This window comes from Pteropus medius, unplaced genomic scaffold, assembly GCF_902729225.1.
Source record: "Pteropus medius unplaced genomic scaffold, Ma_sr-lr_union100, whole genome shotgun sequence".
In the NCBI taxonomy this organism is placed as follows: Eukaryota; Metazoa; Chordata; class Mammalia; order Chiroptera; family Pteropodidae; genus Pteropus; species Pteropus medius.
In genome coordinates this window covers 6,761,763-6,780,995 of record NW_024355205.1, presented here as the reverse complement: position 1 = coordinate 6,780,995, position 19,233 = coordinate 6,761,763, and the positions used below count along the sequence as shown (strand labels likewise).

General features: G+C 36.6%; 1 protein-coding gene across 1 annotated transcript in view; it reads right to left on the bottom strand.

Annotated features, from left to right (window-relative positions):
- IQGAP2 (IQ motif containing GTPase activating protein 2) overlaps nt 1-19,233 on the bottom strand; it is a 251,621-nt gene that overhangs the window by 110,842 nt on the left and 121,546 nt on the right. Inside the window, exons 3-5 of the mRNA XM_039857724.1 lie at nt 13,058-13,214; nt 6,255-6,332; nt 2,932-3,008 (exon numbers count right to left, since the gene is read on the bottom strand). Of these exons, the coding sequence (XP_039713658.1) occupies nt 2,932-3,008; nt 6,255-6,332; nt 13,058-13,214 (312 nt within the window). The remainder of the gene's footprint in view (nt 1-2,931; nt 3,009-6,254; nt 6,333-13,057; nt 13,215-19,233) is intronic.

Here is a 19,233-nt window from a genome sequence, read left to right as displayed (position 1 = left end):
ATTTTATAACTAATGTTTAAATTTTTAACAGCTGTTTAATATTTGAGCAATAAACAATATGCAAAAGTGTTCTTTTCCAGGTATAAACAACCTCTGGACAGTTAAAAAAATCAGTAGTATTAACTCATTAGCAAGTTCACTCCTTAAACTGGTTCCTCTTCACTGCAGACTTTAAAACATTCCAAATGAAGTCACGAAAGGAAAACATGCCACATACACATTTTAAGTCCAAAGACACCCAAAAAGTCAGAAACAGTGGTTTTCACTTGGAATTGAGAAAATAGGTACTTTAGGTTTTCTTTTGACATTCTTTCTGAACACTCTAATTTTTTCCATAATGAGCATATTTTATTTTTTATTTTAAATAAGAAAAAGATAATAAGCATTTCTTTGAAAAAAGAATGAGGCCACCTATCCCTGAGGAGAGTGTCTCTACATGAAGTAAAGTTTAAAGATTTCCTCTGGGGCTGCTGTGCTAAAAATTCACTGGTGTCTGGGCTTGAGAACATCAAGCTGAACTGACAAAGGAAGCAAGAGTGGCAGGCAAGGATCCTGGTGTCAGAAATAAAGTAAAAAGGTGGGATGCAGGCAGAAAAGGGGAAAGTAGATATAAACAGGAAGCAAGAGCAAGAACCCAGACGTTTTCATGAGGTTATTAAGCCTTAATCAAGAAGACAGGACACAGAAGACAAGTTTGCAGGGCCAAGAGCTAACTTTGCAGATCAAGTCAGGCCCACAGCCTGAGGCAGGAGGAAGACAGTGCCTGGGTACCTGGAGGATCTTCCTGTCTGGCTCCTGATTTATAATCAGAACTTGTGACCTGCCCAATTCCCTATCAGATAATGACTACATTCTATACCAGTAATGTTGCTATATCCATAACCAGGATATAATGGCTGAACATACTTATTTATTCTCAGCATCATTTCTAATTACGCAGCAAGGGCAAACCCACTCTACCTAGTAACTGGGATCTGCTACCCAGCTTCCAAAAGTGTCTTCCCCAACAGAGCAGAATACAGCCTCATCTGAGTAACTGACTACATTCTTGACCATCGCAGGAAAAAATTTCGATAGAATAAAACTTTAGATACACTTGACATTACTGAGTTCCACATCAAGTAGCAGCCACGCGTTACATTTAGAGCAGAGAAAAGTGAAAGAGATTTTCCCAGGGAATGTTGTTTATTAAGTAAACACTGCTTTGAAAGATCCTACTTAAGGTCAGATCTGGTGAATGAGGGGCTCCACAGGAATGTGTTTCAGGATGAGGAACAGTGATGGGAACTCCATGACCCATAACTGAATGACTGAGGAAAACAGTCCTAGAAAATATCACACCAACACAGGCAAACAATTGGCAATATTAAGAAGTTGCTTTCTCTTTGTTTAACAAACTGTTGAAGCCATTGTTAAAACTATGGCACACACAGTCAACCTCAGTGCAGTTCTATATAACTTCTGTAGAAGAACAATGACATCACCAGAAAGGAACTTAGCATACCGTTTCACCATTTCTTTATAAGCTGCCTAACAGTAATGCCCCAGGTGTCCATTTCAGAAAAAACAATTTAAGCTTATACAAGACATCCTATGAGCATGCTATACATTAGGAGATTAGCATTATGATGCATGGATATGATAATGACATTGACTAACGGTGGCTGGCGTAGCAGGTCAAAAAACAGCATTAACCATGGTGTTAAGTGATCATTCTAAGCACTGAAAAAATATCTGACAAAGAATGTTGGGTAACACATTTGAAAGTATTCCTCAAAATAAGCACTTTTGCACAAGAAAACTTTTAGAAAACCTGCTGGTATAATGATACACTAGCCACACACAAGGAGGCAGGCATAGGAGTGTTTTTCCCCCCCAGTTGTTCTAAATTATTAGAATAAAAAGAAATCATAGAAAAGGCACCTACATTTGGTCTATATTTCTAGCAACAGTCATCTTCCAAAGAAATCTCATAAGTACTGATCGGGGGAGGCAAGGGGGAGTCAAATTATATGACATAATCAAAATTCTTCTCTAGTAGGCCAGAATTGCAATGAATTATTATAGAAACCTTTTCCTTTGGAGAGGAAAAGAGCCAGGAAGAAGTTGATATAAACCTCTAAGCAGAAGATTCTGCCAGAAAAATGACTTCTAGTGATATAAACACAAGGCAGATGTTCTAAAAGAAATTTAAAATTTAATTAGACATGAAGCTTTCCAGTCATTACCTGTGTGTATGAAAAACAAAAGCCACAAACTGGATTTTAAAAATCATCTTTGTTACCATCTAAAAATCACATTCTACCAGGTCATTAAAATTAAGTGATCTGTGAACTAGAAGAATTTCAACATTTTCAAAAATTAAGTAATTCAACAATTGCTTTAAAACAATAAATGTATCTTGTTTTGATTAATTTAAAGCAACTTCTAAGTTTCTTCTTTATCACTAGGGTGCAAGTTCTATTGAATGAATAAAACAAAAATTATGATGAATTTCATTAATCTGTGATAAGGATTGAAGCAAATCGATACTTTTAAGAGTATCAAAATAAAAATTATGACCATCAAAGCTGCTTATTTGATATATTTTGGCTATATTTGTGAACTAGATCATAACTCAAGAATACTATAGTACATTACTAGGAGATCCCTAAAAGTTTTAACTTAAAGTTTCTCCTTATTATACTTATAGGTCTTTATTCATTTTCTGGTTTTCCATTTTGAATTAGATTTTTAAAATTCAAAAAATATATCTTCAAGGTCAAGAATTGTTTTTGTGACAATTATTTTAATTTTGGACCAGCAAGTTCAAAATAGCTTGATCTAATAAAAAGTTCTTCAAAGTTATTAAAATAATTTAGATTTCTTTTAAAATTAAAATTGTAGTTTTATTTAAATTTACTTCATGGACTTTTAGTTGTATTTTCCTACCTCAGTGCATGAATGCAATAAATCATTCTTGGTATGTTTTTCCGGTCATAAACATCTGTTGTTTCTGGATAAAATATCTGGAAAACAAAAGAAACAATGTATTTATTATGTTTTGCTTTTCACAATTATTTTAAATCTCCCAAATGATCCTACTTTGATTGTCCTTGCTGTGCTGTTTTTATTTAAATGTAGAGGAACCTTTCAGTTATAGTTTGATCTTGCTCTAGAGGAAGACTAATGAGTGAATCTGGACTCCTGCCTGACAAACCACTCCTCCTAGTGGCTGAAGAGAGACTGTGTGTGCAGGTTGGGGCGGGGAGGTCCCAGCGCACCGATCCCAAAGGCTGCATCCACATGGCTAGGTGGTGGTTTCATTCCACATAGCTTGAGCCCATGCAGGCTCTGCTTTCTGTAGCAGAGTCACTCCTGTGACTGGCCAGAGGCCTGCTGGCTTGAGAACAGTGTTTTTCTTACAGCATTTTATTAACTGTTAAGGACTTGGCTACACAGATCTGTAAACATGTGTATACACACATACACATGAATATTTTTTTCTGCTTAAAGTAACAGACTTCCCCAAATACAATCTAGAAAATGAAGTGAAACAGAAAAATATCTATAATCCCACCTCCAAATCGTCACCATTAGCATTTTGGCATTTTTTCTTCCAGTCTTCTTTCTGGATTATGTCTCTGATTTTTTATATTTTGTATGCGTGTGTTTGAAAACAAAATTGTACATATTGTAGATGTGCTTAAAACATTTAATAGAACATGACTACTGTCTATCTCCTTTATTATTCTATAAGAACATTGTTCCTGATGGACGCATGATTTTGGAACCATAATTTAACTGGTTCCCTGTGGCTGAACGTTTTTTTGATCCCAATTTTTTTCCTAGTATAAGTCACTGCAATGAACATCCCTGACTACCTCTTTTGGATAAACATCTAAGTATAAAGTTACTAGACTAAAAGGTCTGAACATTAAGGCTTTTAATACCTATTTGCACTATTCTTAAGCTTGAAACTAAAAGCCTAATAAGAAACAGATCTCAGAATGGGGCACCAAACTTATTTGTTCCTAAGCACCAAAAAATAAATAATCAGGTTCAAAGATTCTAAGATCAAGATAAGCATACAGGCATTATCTGCTTTCAGCAAATATTTTATAAAATTTGACATAAATATTAAACCACATACAGTATAGTAGTACTTGATGCTCAAGTACAATTTTCTGTTAAACAAAGCTGAAAAAAAAAGAAGCAAAGTTTCTTGAGATACAAATGTGTAGGCACTGAGCACTGAAAGAAATGTCTGTAGCCCAGGAAAATTCAAAGTTCTTTCCAACTTTCCTTAAGGAGAAGCAAATTCCCAATTCAAAAGAATGTGACCAGGTTTAAAGTTCTATATATAAAGAGGACAATAACTGCTCCTCTTCTTTAAAAAAACAAACAAACAATAACAACAACAAAAAAAACCAAGAAACTTTTATATTTCCTCTGGAAAATCACTATGAATGTGTACTCATTTAGCAAAGGAGATGGGATCAATTTGTAGTTCACCAGAATGTTTTATTCAGCACTGTATTCCCAGCACCTAGCATGATGCTGAGCACAGAGTGGCACTTAATACAGATAAATGAAGGCATTACAGTCAGTTCAGTACACTGTTGGTTTCTCATTCCACAATGTAATGTATCGAAAACTTCATAATAAAAATCAGAATTAAAATAGAATCTGCTATATAGATCACCTGTTTGGCTTAAAATCAAGGAGAACCTGGCCCGTTGTACATGCAATTGGGAAAGGTTTAAATTAAATCTATCAAAATAATGAAATTACCCTAATCTTAAATTTTATTGCCTCGTACAGGAAAATTCTATTGGAAATTTTTTATTAATCTGTTTACCACTCAGCTCTACTTAGTATTTGCTAAATCAAAATCTAGAAATATGAATTCTGTATTATAACTAGTTCCCAGAAGGGCATTTGATATTCTGGACATTTTAGAAGAAGAGAAACAATTAAAAATGACAGAATAAATCAATATTGAGTATTTTGAGACAAAATAAGCTGAGCTAAAACAGACATCAGCAAAAATATATTAAAAATAGGCATTCATAATTTACATTAAGGAATTTTTTGTTTTTGCTGTGGTGGGTACTTTTAATTGCAAACCTGGATTAACAATAATTACAACACAGGTCTTAAATAGCCTGTAGCATATACCCTTGCCTTCAAAGTGGTCCACTCCTAAATCGTTTCTTTAAAATAGCTGTACATATTAAGCAATATAAAGGCATGAACTATAGATATATTAAAAAACCTGATGGATCCTGAGGGCATTATGCTTACTGAAAAAAGCCAATTGCTAAAGGTAACCTATTATATTATTCCATTTCTATAACATTGTCAAAATGACAAAACTATAGACATGGAGAACAGATTAGTGGTGGTGTGGGGACAGGGCTGGGAGAAGGATGCAATACAAAGGTCCACTCCTCTGCGGCATCTATACCCCGATTGTGGTAGTGGTCACACAATCTGTTCATGCAATAAAACTGCATGGAACCCCCTCCCCAAATACACACAAACGGACACATGTAAAAATGGTAAACATCGAATAAAGTTTGTAGTTTAGTTAACGTCATTGGGGAAAGCTGAATGAAGAGTAAACATAGATGTACTATTTTTGCAACTTACTGTGATTCTATAATTATTTCAAAATAAGAAGTTTAAGAAACGCTGTACAATTTCTACCAAATGTAATTATTTCCTCATTTCTCCTACTTGTCTTTCTGTCACATAAGCTTAAGGGTGCCTGCTCTTTGAATTTAACAAGCTCTGAAGACTTATTGAGTTTTATTTGGAAGATCTATTTCAGGAATAAGAGCTCTAAGCCCCTAGTCTTTAAAATTTTAAATGATACAATGATTTATAATAATAATTTATAAAAATAAATTTATAATAATCTACAGTGATCCAATGATGATACAGTGAGATTTGGAATCTTAAGTATAAATAGCAAAAAAGGGAGGTGGCTATTTGAAATTAACTATCTACCAGTTAAAGCTTGTTCTGACCTTGTTTACTTTTTACCTGATCTTGATCTCTGTGCATAGTTCATTCTGAGTTCTTGCCATATATTACTGTGTATAGGTCTTTCCATGTTTCTGTTGAGTCCTAACTTTTCGCATTCCTGAGGCAATAAGACAATCTGCTGCACTAACATACCTAGTCTGCCAAATCATTTTTCATAATGAGGTGTTTGTACAGTACGGTTTTTGGCTTTCCAGTTCAGGTTCCAGTATTTGAAGGCTTACCTTGGGTAGACCAATAGACTCCATCGCTCTTAACCACTGGACAGTATTATCTGTGTGTCGAAAATGAAGGCCAGACTTCTAATGTGAAGATGGGATGGGGGAGAGAGGAAAGAAGGAACCACACAAAAAGTGAGTCATTTGTAATAACTTTTTTCATTAACAGGATGCTTTTCAACTATATTTCTCCTAAAATAGAGTTATTAAAGTCCACATAAAACAACCAGAGACATAGTAAAGCAAACTATACTACATTAGCAACACCTCAAACATCTGTAATGGACCATTCCGGTTTCCATTGTTCACACATTTGAGGTACCTCTGAATCTTAAAGAACATTTAATGTCTAGCACATGCCTAAGGATATTTTATGAGACGTATGTGTGCATGCATGTGCATAAATGCACACTTACACAGTGTCATCATTTTGGCAACCATTGCTGAGAAGCCTAGTAACTTCAGGAAAAAGAGACAGAGTTTTTAGAAGACTAAATAAAGTGCTTTTTTCCCTGGTTTCTGGTTCTGACAAATCATTTTTCTGGTTGTTAATGTAATATTCTACAGAAAACCTGGAAAATGTAGAAAAATGTAAAGATAAAAACAAAACCACTCACAATACAGAGTTAATTTTGGTATCTATTCCTTCTGTAATTTAACCCTAATTTGTCCTTACAAAATAAGTAAACCTTCAATAGAAATGTTTTACAAGACCTTTTCTATTCATAATAAAAAATCTTTCTATATTTTTAATTTTTCTTTATAGTTCTAATTAATCAGTTGTTTTTTTCTGCATATTCCATAAATTGCCTGTATCTCATGAAGTTGTATCAGGTAATGAGCCATTGAGAGCTGAAAATGGTCTTGTATTTTTAATTAATTAAATGAATAGCACAATGTTATCTATTTTAAAACAAAAAAGTAACGATAGCAAGTGTCATCCTATGACTAGCATCCAGTAATCACATTCAGAAAATCTGGTTCTTCCTATCTTCTGTGACCATCTATAATCTAATAGTTTACTTAACAAGGAATATTTTTGTTGCCGTTAGAAATTATGAAATATAAGCAAATTAACATTTGAAAAGGTTTATGTCTTTTTAATAGCGGTCATTATTTACTGAAATTGGTCTTGAGTGTGTCAAACATTTTATGTAAATTATCTCTAATTTTCAAAACACTCTGCAAGGTGATTGTCATTCCCGTATTTTACAGATGAAGAAACCTAGGTCAAAAAGATGATGTAATTTGCCTAAAGTGAAACTGCTGTTAAGTAGCTGGTCTTGATTCAGTCTAGGTGTCCCCAAACCTGAAAACCCTCCCTGTGCTAACACACCCCGGAGAAGAGAACACAGAATTATTGATCGTCGGATTATTCTTCAGAGGAGGAAATTAGCTGGTTACTATGAAATAACTAGAGGGAGAGGGGGAAGGAGAATGAAAGGAAAGGAAAAAGAGCAAGGAACAAGGGGAGAGGGGAGGGAGGCAAGGAAAGAGAAAGAGAGAACCCAGATAGTTAACGGCCAGTCCGTAGTGCCTGAGGGTTTGTAACTCAAAATAAGCAACTTTTGCAGAATACAAACGATTCTCAGACACAGTCATTCTGTGTGGCCATGGAGGAACCATTTCAAAATAATCCACAATCATATCAAGACTGAGGAAAGGTCCTTTGGCACCACAAAATAACTAAATGTCCTCCTCCTGCAACTTATGAGCGACTTACTTCTTGACTCATGATCATCTAGCTCCTATTCAATTTTCTTACCTACTAGATAAAAATTACCAAGACACCAAATTGATTCTGCTTCCTGACAACACCCCAAAGGTAACTGGGTCCTTACTTCCCCAAATTCTTATTAGCATCATCCAATACAAGCTCAAATCCATACTAAGCCTCTCGTTTCTTCTCATGTCTCCATAGGTATGCATTTTTTTCTTGCTACAAGTTAAACAAAACTAATTTTGTGTGACCCCAGGTGGGTTTCTGAGGGACTTTGGCTGGTGGGCTTCGATAATTCCAAACCATGTAACAAAAACACGCTAACCATTTAATGGTCTTATTAGCCAGGTAACCTCAGGGAAGTCACAATCTTTCTGAACCTTGGTACCTCTGTCACAAAATGGGCATAGGATTGCCTCTTTGAGTTGCAGAGATTAAACGAAAATATTCATAAAGTACTCAATAGAAAGTGTATTTAATATTGTAATAAATGTTAACTATTATAATCATTATGCTACAACACTGGGCCTGAAACTTTTATTCACCTTTAATGTCAGAAAAAGGGTTAGCACTTCATGTAAGAGGCACTGAAAGAAAGGGTGTTTATCTTGGTCATATTTCTACAGTAAATGAAATGACAGATTTCAAGTCTTTCATCCATTTTACATTTTTTAATTAAAAAAAATTTTCAATTACAGTTGACATTCAATATTATATTAGTTTCAGGTGTACCGCACAGTGGTTAGACATTTTCCTTTATCCATTGTAAATACCCAAGGAGCACTGACTTCAGAACTCTTAGTCCACAGCTGCATATTTAAGCAGTTTCAGTGAGTGAACTGTATTAACATCTTTAATCTACCAGAGTTGCTTCAGTTAGAACTAAAATGGTCTTCTAAACCAGCTCAAGATACACTTACTCCATTATAACCATTTTTAGCTTGTCCATTTTTTTCACCCATCTTACATATTAAATCTAGATGACATGGCATATCTATAGTCATACTTAGACAAGGGTTGTTATTGTCCAGCTACCTAATTTCTTTCAGGCATCAGACTAGAAAGCTTATGCTGATTTTTCACTGCTAAGCTATTATAACACCAGCAAACAAAGTTATTTTAACTTAAACTGAGTAGATGAGGGATTATGTAAGTCTTCTTTAGAAGGTAACTTCTTACAGAGTAGAATCAAAGCACTTTAGAACTATGACGTAGCTTAGAAATCAATAATTATTCTAACTTTAATAGATGAGGAAACTGAAGGCCCAAGTATTTAAGACACACTCAGGCTAACTTAACTCGTTAAACTCAGGGTCAAGACTATTTTGTAAGACTCCTGACTCCAAGTCCAAATATTCTGTTCAATTTATTGCTCACAGAGCCTTAGAACCAGCACCGCCTCAAATGTTCATGGTGTGCTTACCTCTACCAGGCACCGTGCCCAGTGCCTTGCACGGATGATCACAGTGTCTCTACAAAGGCTGATACGATTATTATTATTGCCACTTTACAGGTAAGAAAACTGAGGCTCACAGATATAAACTTAGTAGTAAGGGAAGACTCAAATATTTTGATTAAGAGCTCACACTACTAACCACTATGTATATGCATTCCTTATCTAAGGCTAACTGAAATATTCACCAATCATTTATTATAAGTCTACAGTGATCAATGCAATGTCCAGAACAATGCTGGTTTTTGTCTTATGAAGCCATGTCTGCCTTGCTCACTATTCTGCCTTGAGTGCCTGGCACATAGCAAGTGTTGATAAGTATTGTATAAATAGATGAGTTCTATCCTATATGTATTCCTGTCATAGTACGACTTTATCGTCTTTCTCTATAACTTCATTAAAATGTATTATATGCATGTTTATCAACCATTAGAGCAGTGGTTCTCAAACTTTAGTAGTACATAAGAATCACTTGGGTGATTACTAAGAGTGCGTCTTCCTACGTGTCTGGCCAAGAGATTCCGCTTGACTCAGTAGTCTGGGTTGGGGTCTAGGAGTCTTCTTTTTTATACTCAGCCATCAGGTGGTTCTGCAGGAGGTGTGAGCATCATACTTGAAGAAAGAATGTCAAACACGAAGCACCTCGAATAGGCACTGAATAAAGCATAGAGGACAAGAAAGGAAATGGAATCCTTTGGCTCACTTGAAACTACTGTCATTCATTCCTTCACCCAACAGCTATTTCCCTAGCACCAACCATGGCCAAACCCTGTACCATTCACTGAGGATATGGCAGAGAAGACATACATGATTCTTGCCTTCATGACAAGACAATTATTATAGTATATCATGGTATACCCAAGAAGGACAGTGTCAACTGCCACTGCAAATTTGGCATGATCACATAGCTCAGACCCGAAGGGATAGTGGTGAAATTGGCCAAGAAGGACGTCTTTCTAACCCTAAATTAAAGAGGGGCCAGGGTTGCATATAAGCTGGCAAATGGGCAACATGAAAGCTCCTATCTACTTCACTCGCAGCCATCAGTGCCAAAACTGAGGACTTTAGAGTTTAGGGGCAGAGCTCGTGCTTGGGGACATCCTGCCCAACAGGCAGGTCATATTTTATGGCTGTAGTCTAGGCAGGCCCTGCAGTGAGAGCCTGCGCTCACTGAATTCATCATTTCCAGATGGCACATCAAGGGCTGGGCCCAGGCTAGTGAGCGTTCCCTTGGGTTTCAACATCTTTGCCATGGTCCCATGATTTAGTACTCCTTGAAAAGGACCACATGATGGGCTTTAGTCCCCCGCAGAATACAAAAATAAGAAGTTAATTAGATCTCCTGTTCATTAATATTTGTCTCCTTTCATTTCGGTAAAAGAAATGAAATGGCCGTAAAATAAAATTTTATGATTACATGGCAAATCACTAAAAATCCCCATTCAAGGATATTAGTCACTTTCAGGGATTTAATAAAAGAGAAAATAAGAAAAGCCTCTTTTCTCCAGTGATTCAACAGAGGGGAAGTTTCCATTTGTCCTGTATTTTCTCCCACATCACGGCTGGTGTCAACCCCCCTCCTTCTGCTACTTCCTTCCCTTCCGTCCCTCTCCTGGCATCTCTTCTTCTAGGCACCCAGTCTTCCAGGGGTCTGATGGGGTGGAGGATGGCAAAACACAGCACTTCCTTTTCTCACAATGTTTAACTTAGGGATGACTCACCTGCCTAGGCTTCACTGATACGCTTTTTGTAATTAGAGACTGGAAATATATTCCCTGTCCCCATCCTTAAGGCAAGTTGCTATCTATTCAAATAGTAGGGCCTCTAAGGCTAGGAGGAAACAGTTTAAGTTGCCACAAGGGTGTCCACAACTGAACTGGAAAGAGACACCTATATTCAAGGTGTCTGATGTCCCAGGAGGAGGAAAAAATTAGCCCACTCTCTGCTCTGGGGCTTGCCTCCACTGAAGGTCTGTCTTTCTGACCTGATTTTCACCATCCAGACATCAAAACAAAATATGCACAATTCTCTTTCAGGGTGGGCTGGAGTCTGGCCCAAATTATATCTTAACTTCATCATCAAATCTACATGGCTGTTACTACTAATAGGCTTAGATCTTAGTAATAACCATTATAGGAGCAATGAAAAAAAGAAAAATTGTGCTCTAAAATGTAGACAAATGTTCATTTATTTTGTGATGTGGGTATACAAATATTTTTTCTGTGCTTTTCTGAACCTTTAAAAATATTTTTCAAAATTAAAAAACAACTTTAATTTTGGCTAGCTAAGTCATTGTTTCATTAAAGTCTTGTGAAAGGCTATAATAAGCTGAAAACTCTAGGGTGAGACATGTGACTTAATAAACTCAAACTTATTTTAACATGCAAACATATTATTCATAACATTACCCAAGGCAGAAACTTTTAGTTATCTGAAAACAGACTTGTCAAAAAAAAATTTGTCAATTCATCTTGTCTACTCTTAGCCTGAATGATTACTCAAACATTTGCTCTGAATTCGATATACATATTTTAAAAATAAATTTTGTCTCAATAACAACTGAAGGATACTGTGAATCATGCGATGCATGGGAACTCATTCCATTTTCAACTATATTTAATGTCGTCCTTGCAAATGTAAGAGAAATAACTTTTAAGGTTACTTGAAAATCTACAGATAAAAAGTACTGATAGAAAGAACTGAATAGAACATATTAAGAAAATAAACAATCAAGTTTCAAAGGTTTAGAAACCCTGGTCTGAAGGGGATAAGAGATCACATATTCCATGAGGAACGCCACACATTGTTAAATTCCCTTTTGAAGACACATCTAACGAAGGGGTCTTTTATGTCAGTATTTACTTTTTCCTCTCCACTTTACAATGGAAAATTTCAAGCATAAAAAGTATGATGGAGACAGAATAGTATAATGAACTCTTACGTACCCATCATTCGACCTCAACAAACCTCGACAATTATGAACTAATGAACGGTCTTGAATCACCTATGCAATCTCCTCCCAATTATTGTAAAGCAAATCCTATATATGTTACTTTATTTGTAAATACTTAGACATATTCTCTAAAATATTGAAACTTCTTTTGATACAAGATTGGTATTTGGTTTTGTGTTCTCTCCCATATACCTTCTCAAACTAGCTGTGAAATAATTTTGTTTTAAACAGCAAATGGAAAGGAATTCCTACCTGATTAGTCAACATTACTGCTTATTTTATCACACTGGTCCTAACTCTTTGGGGCCACAAGTTCAAGACCCAGCTGGATATTTTATTCCTTGGTGGGAACAAGGGGAGTAATAAATTGTGTGGTGGTGAAAAAAGGAAGGGGTCGAGCGCCTCCACTTTTACATTTACTGGTGCTAATAAAAATGACCTCCATGAAGGAGTAATGGCAGGGAGCCCCACAAATCAGAGGTCTCTCGGCCTTAGCCTAGAAATAGAAACTCTTTGCTTTTAAAATTGCTGCTGCCTCAGGAATGATTATTAACAGGCTTCAAAGACCAAAGAAGAACCCCCCCACACACAATTCTTGTAGAAACACTAAAAGAAGGAAAAGGAAATGAAATACTGAACTTTCACTTTTAGCTGGAAGCCAAAACCAATTAGATCTCAGTTACCTTATAACGTGTTTGTTCCACATCATAGATCTTTTTCTCTGATACCATTTTCGGGGCAAAGAACTTGGCTAACTTTGCAAGGTAAACTCCGTTCCTGAGTCCTTCTTCCAGTTCAGTGGTTGGTGGCAATTCTTCAACTAAGCAGACTTCCATCCACCTAAAGGGATTAAGAAAAACCTTAAAGTGACTCCCAGTTGAGTGACTGTGTATAAACGAAAAGATGCAGGCATCTCACTAAGTATGATGGAGACAGTAATTAAGGGGAGCAGGATTAGAAACATCCTTAGGTGTCACAGATGGAAAAAGGACTTTTTGAGTGGAACAAAGATTCAGAACAAGAGATGAATAAGGGATACAAGTCCAGAGACACTGAACTCGCTACCATGCCAGAGCTTGCCAACTTCATCTTTATCTGAGTCTCTGCCAATGCTCTTTTGTACCAGAGAAGAAAAAAAGCCAACCTATTTTGTACAGGTAGAATCAGTCTTGACGACATTACAGAAAAAAATAATTCCAGTTCATGAGCCCTTAGCGAAGGAGGTTCTTGTGAGAGTTATGCTTCTGGGAGAGCAAGATTCAAGATTGCTGTAAAATGTGCAGTTGCCTCAGTCCAGAAATGACTACCAGGAAAGGTAGGAAGGTATGCAAAAGGAACATTAAATTTCCGAAAGCAGATATGGTCTTCTTTATATAATAGGCATTCCTTTATCCAATACCAGGAACTTATTACAACATGCTTACCTTTTGGGGAAGGTATAGTATTTACTGGGTTCTGAAAAAGTATTTCAGAACAAAGTCAGATTAAATCTTAGGACATTGTGCCAATATTGTAGGAAAGAGAACACCAAGGTCATTACTGGCTCAAGGACACACAGTGGGAGGGGAGCCAGGGCAGTTCATATTTCATACCGGTGTGCTGAGAATCTGCCAGAGTTATGAGGATAATGCCATTTCTAGCCACGCTCAAGGAGGTACTACCTACTGTAAGATCCAAGAGGCAGGTGTGCGGGCTCTCAGTGGGAGAGACCCCCACTTTGCTGCAACAGATCCACAAACAAATCATAAACTGTTAGTGTGAGTACAAGTACCCATATAGCCAGTCCCCCCAGAGGATCGTTAACACGACAGCGGCTGATCCTGTCAACATTTGGCAGACAGTAGGGCACTGTTCTGCAATATTAACAACTGATCCTGATCCAAGCAGCCAACACTGTAAAATGTCTGAACTGCTTGTAGCTCTGGACAGCATCTTTTAAAAGCTCAAAGAACCACTCATAAGCAAGAAGTATTTACTGACCACTTATTAGGCACTGTAAAACAAGGAATATATGAGAAAAATATAAACACAAGCCCTATCCTCAGAGCATTAAATATAATTAAGAAGGCAATGCAATTGCAAGGAAAAACCAGAGAACCATATATATGGGAGGCTATTATGTCCAATGCTGCATGTTAGCGCATAAGAAAGAAAAAGTTGGAGAATAGAGAGGGGTCATTGGGTAATCACTGGAATAATAGGGAAAACACTGAAAAAGTGGAGAGACCTGGATTCGGTCTAGAAAAACGGAGTATTTGGAAAGGCGGGAGGAGCACTAGAGCCAGGAAGCAGGACAGACTAAAAGCATAAAGGAAATATGGCCAACTCTTAGAGAAAACCCAGAGTAGACTTGGGGCCTTTAGGATTCACCGGGAGAAAGGAAATAAAGCTGAGCGTATACAGGGAAGTCGGGCTCTGGAGAAGTGTTGATGTTTGCTGCCACAGGAAGCAGGGAGCTTCTGCAGCTTCAAAGCAGAGGAGTAACATGCCGACAGTGGTAATTAGAGAAAATGAATCTTGTATGATGGATGCCCCAGATACAAGGCACTCCGTCAGGCTTTTCTCATTGTGAGAAATTGAGGGACAAGATTAGACAGGAAGAAATGGGAAGGGAGGAAAACAGGAAACATTTCAAGGAAACAGTAATAGGACTTGGTAGTAGCTTAGAAAAGGGGGTAGAAGAAAGAGAAATACTGCCGGGCAGAGAAAGGGCCTGGTATGAAGGGAGATCTCTGCACCAGGACTCAGCCTCACGTCAACTGTGAGACCTCAAATACATCCCCTAACCTCTCTGGACATTAGTTTTTCCGTTGCTAAAGTGGTCAGAGTGAGAAGGATGAGATGTTATCCCAGCTCTAACATCCTAACTCTGAAACTGGAAGGACAATAACAGGTAAAAGGAGATGAATTTGGCTTTCGCAGATCATACACAGGTAAATAAAGCATGCTTGCTTTGTATAAGCCTTGTTTCAAATGAACTGAAGTAAGAGTATTATAGACGACAAATTTTTAAAAATTTAAGAAATCAATAATAATGTTGTCTTTTTAAAAATCTAGCCAAGTTAAAAGCCACTGCACTAGACAGAGTTCCTAATCTAAATAAACTACAAATTACAGCATTGTGCTATTTTACATTAAAACACAATGTTTTCAAATAATTATCTTAAAAAAATTTAAGAAATTGTTTTTCACACAATATATAATTTCTGTAACTGGGGTGCATGTGTGAGGGATGGGGAAGTAGTGGGGAGAGATAAGTTGACAGTTGGGAGCACAGGGGAGGAAGCTAAAATATAAATAACTCCGAAGTACGATATTTTAGACTTGGGCGTACTTAAAAAAAGATAAGCACATTTATTTTTGTTTATATTAGAATATATGTGCAGTTGGCTTAAAACATTAATGATACCAAAAATGTAGGTTAGCTACAGCCTATTACAATTTAGCCATTGCTAATGCTTCTGACATTACAAACTTCTCAAAGGCAAAGGTCCCTTCTTTTTCCTCTTTATAATCCCTTGTACTGCTACCATGTTTATATATAGTGAGTACGTAATAAGTTGTTATTAAATAAAAGATTCTGCCTGCTTAAAAAAATTTTCCAATCAGCACAGTTATATCTTAAAATCTTTTAGAACGTTGCCAAAGACTTGTTAAATGTAGCAGTTTTGCAACATCAGGCATCAGTGGAGATATCTCCTATTCATTTCCTTGAAAGTCAAAGGATGATGCTATTATCATCATCGACGATAACTCATATTTATTAAGCAGCATTTTGTGTTAGAACCTGGACTTAATATTTTATAGGGATCATCACTTATCCTCAAGACCACCCCATAAAGAAGAGGTGCTATTAGGATCACTATTTGCAGATGATAATCTGAGGCTCAGAAAGCCCAAAGTCACATACCTAGTAATTAAAAAACATCAAAAAGCTGCCGGGGGTGGGGAAGGGGTTGGGGGAAGAGGCCTCCTACTCCTCCTATTCTAACTTTTAACTTCTCACAACTCACCAAACAAAAGAATGAATCCTCCAGTCCAGTCCCACAGCCTAGTGTAAAAATAAAAATGAAAACAAAACGTTCCAGGCTATTTCCAGAGTAGCAGGAAGAGTTCAAAGGTTTGGAGATGTACATACTGCCACTCTTGTAGTATAAGGTCAGAGGACAGTGTAATCACTGTTAGAGCAGAATAAATTTCATAGGGTTTCATTTTCTTTAAGAACTCCCTCCTAGTCACTTTTTTGTCACCTACCCCACAAATGTAAATGGTAAATGGCCTGGGCTGTCTCTGTTGCAAGCAGCAGTTAGATATGGGTAGCTTAGAGCCTATCCAGATGGAGTCGCCTCCCCAAGAACTGCTGCAAACCGAGACAGGACCTCAAAGAGTGTTTTAATCATATACTACGTGGAAACTCCTATCAATCATTAGTTAGTGTGTGATCAATAAATAAACTTACATGAGAAAAAATTAAATTATTGCCAATCTCAACCTCAATGGCTTATCTGTTACACAAGCTAGCATTACCTGGTCGAATCAAAAACAAACAAACAAGCAAACAAAAAAAACACTGACAAAAAAAAAACTGTCATTTTTTTGGTCGGTTGGCATCAAACTTCTTACAGCAATCACAATGTAGAGACAACTGGCCTGTTGTTCAGAAATTCTGGTTCTGTGATCACCAGCTGAATATACTGGAACAGGTCACTTGAAACCCTGGGAACTCAGTTTCAGTCATAAGTTATAGTGTAATTCAATATGACACTGTAACTATGTAATATATTTTTTTGTTTATTGATAGATTCATTGAGAAATAATCCGCATACCACACACTCACCCATTTAAGGTGCACAATGCAATGATTTTTAGCCTATTTACAGGGTTGTAAGATCATCAGCATTTTCAATTTTTAGAAAATTTTCATCACTCGAAAAAGAAAGCCTTTACTTATTAGCAGTCGCATCCCACTTACTTCCAGATTCCCAGCCCATTAAATCTTTCTTTTTATGGATTTGCCTATTCTGGACATTTCATTTAAAGAGAATCTAGGGCCTTTTGTGATTTGCTTTTACTCAGCATAATGTTTTCAAGGTTCACCTACAGTACAGGATGCATTAGTACCACATTCCTTTTTATTGCTAAATAATATTCCACTGTATGGCTATATCACATTTTATTTATTCATTTATTAGTTCACCAACATCTGGGTTTTCCCCACTTTTTGGATAGTGTAAATAATGCTGCTTAAATATTAGCACGCAAGTTTTTACATAGACATATGTTCTTATTTCTCTTGGGTATATACCCTGAAGTGGAATTGCTGGGTCATAACGTACGTAACTCTACGTTTAATCATTTTAGGAACTTCCAGACTGTTTTCCAAAGCAGCTGCAATATTTTACATTCCCACCAGCAATGTATGAGGATTCAGAATGCTCCCTCATTTCTTTGCCAGCACTGAGCTGTCTTTTTGATTACAGGCATCCTAGCAAAGTAGCATCTCATTAAGATTTTGATTTTCATTTCCCCGATAGCTAATGATACTGAGCAACTTTTTATGTGCTTACCGCCCATTTATATAACTTCTATAGAGTAATGGCTATTCAAGTCCATTGCCCATTTATTAGTTGGGTTGTATTTTTATAACTGAGTTATAAGAATTCTTTATATATATTCAATGGACTAGTCCCTTACCAGATATACAATTTGAAAATATTTCTCCATACTGTGTGTTGACTTTTCACTTTGTTGATGGGTCTTTTGAGGCACAATTTTTAATTTTGTTGAAGTCTCATTTACCGATTCTTTTGTTGCTTATATATTTTGTTGTCATGTTAAGAAATCATTGCCAAACTGAAGGTCACAAATGCTTACCCGCGTTTTCATCTAAGAGCTTTGTAGTTTTAACTCTCACATTTAGGCCTTTGATCCATTTTGAGTTATTTTTTGTATATTGTGACAGGTAAGGGTCCAAATTCATTCTTTTGCATGTGGATGTACAGTTGTCCCATCACGATTTGTTGAAAAGACTATACCTTTCCCATTAAACTGCCTTTGCATCCTTGTTGAAATCAATTGACCATAAATTTGAAGTTATTTCTAGACTCTCGATTCTATTCCAATGATCTATATGTCTATGATTTGCATATGGGTAGTACACAAAGTATGCATACATAAAAATCAAGCCAGAAGGACCTCATATGTCATCAAAAGCCTGTCTTCAGATTTGATCTAAAAATCCACAGAAATGAAAACCAGAATTGGCTGTGTGTCCTCCTGCTGACCCTGCATTTACTGCTTCTTCCCTGTTCCTTCTATTGATTGCTCCTACCGAACTCCAACACCAATATGTGAGTGCCTCGCCCCAAAGCAAAAGTCAAAACCATTTCTTAGCATCTTAAAGGTTGCTGGAAAACTTTACCTTCCTTTCCTGGTGGAGGTGCTACTTTCTTATTAGTATTGCTTGTTTTCCCTTCTCTCTGCAGGGAAAATTTAGATGACTTGCCAGACACAGAGAAACAAAATGAAAGTAAAAGAAATTTCCTTTTCATTATTCATGCAGTCCCTCATCAACTTTTTTTTTTTTTGAGTTGAAGTGGTTTCCATAAGTAGCTCTATGTATAAATGTACATGGTCTGATCCAAGTGAGATGGGGAGAAGGGAGAGATAGGATGCTGGGAGAAGGATGAAGGAGAGAGAAAGGTGAAATTTTTCCAATTTTAAGTTTAGTTCAAAAAGAAAAAAAATTACTGTCACTTTGTCTTTCAAGAGATAAAAAAAACCAAACTCATGAAAATCCTGAGACAAACGAGCCATTCTGTTATGCTACTTTGTGCCTTGCAAAGCATATGTAAGTTGT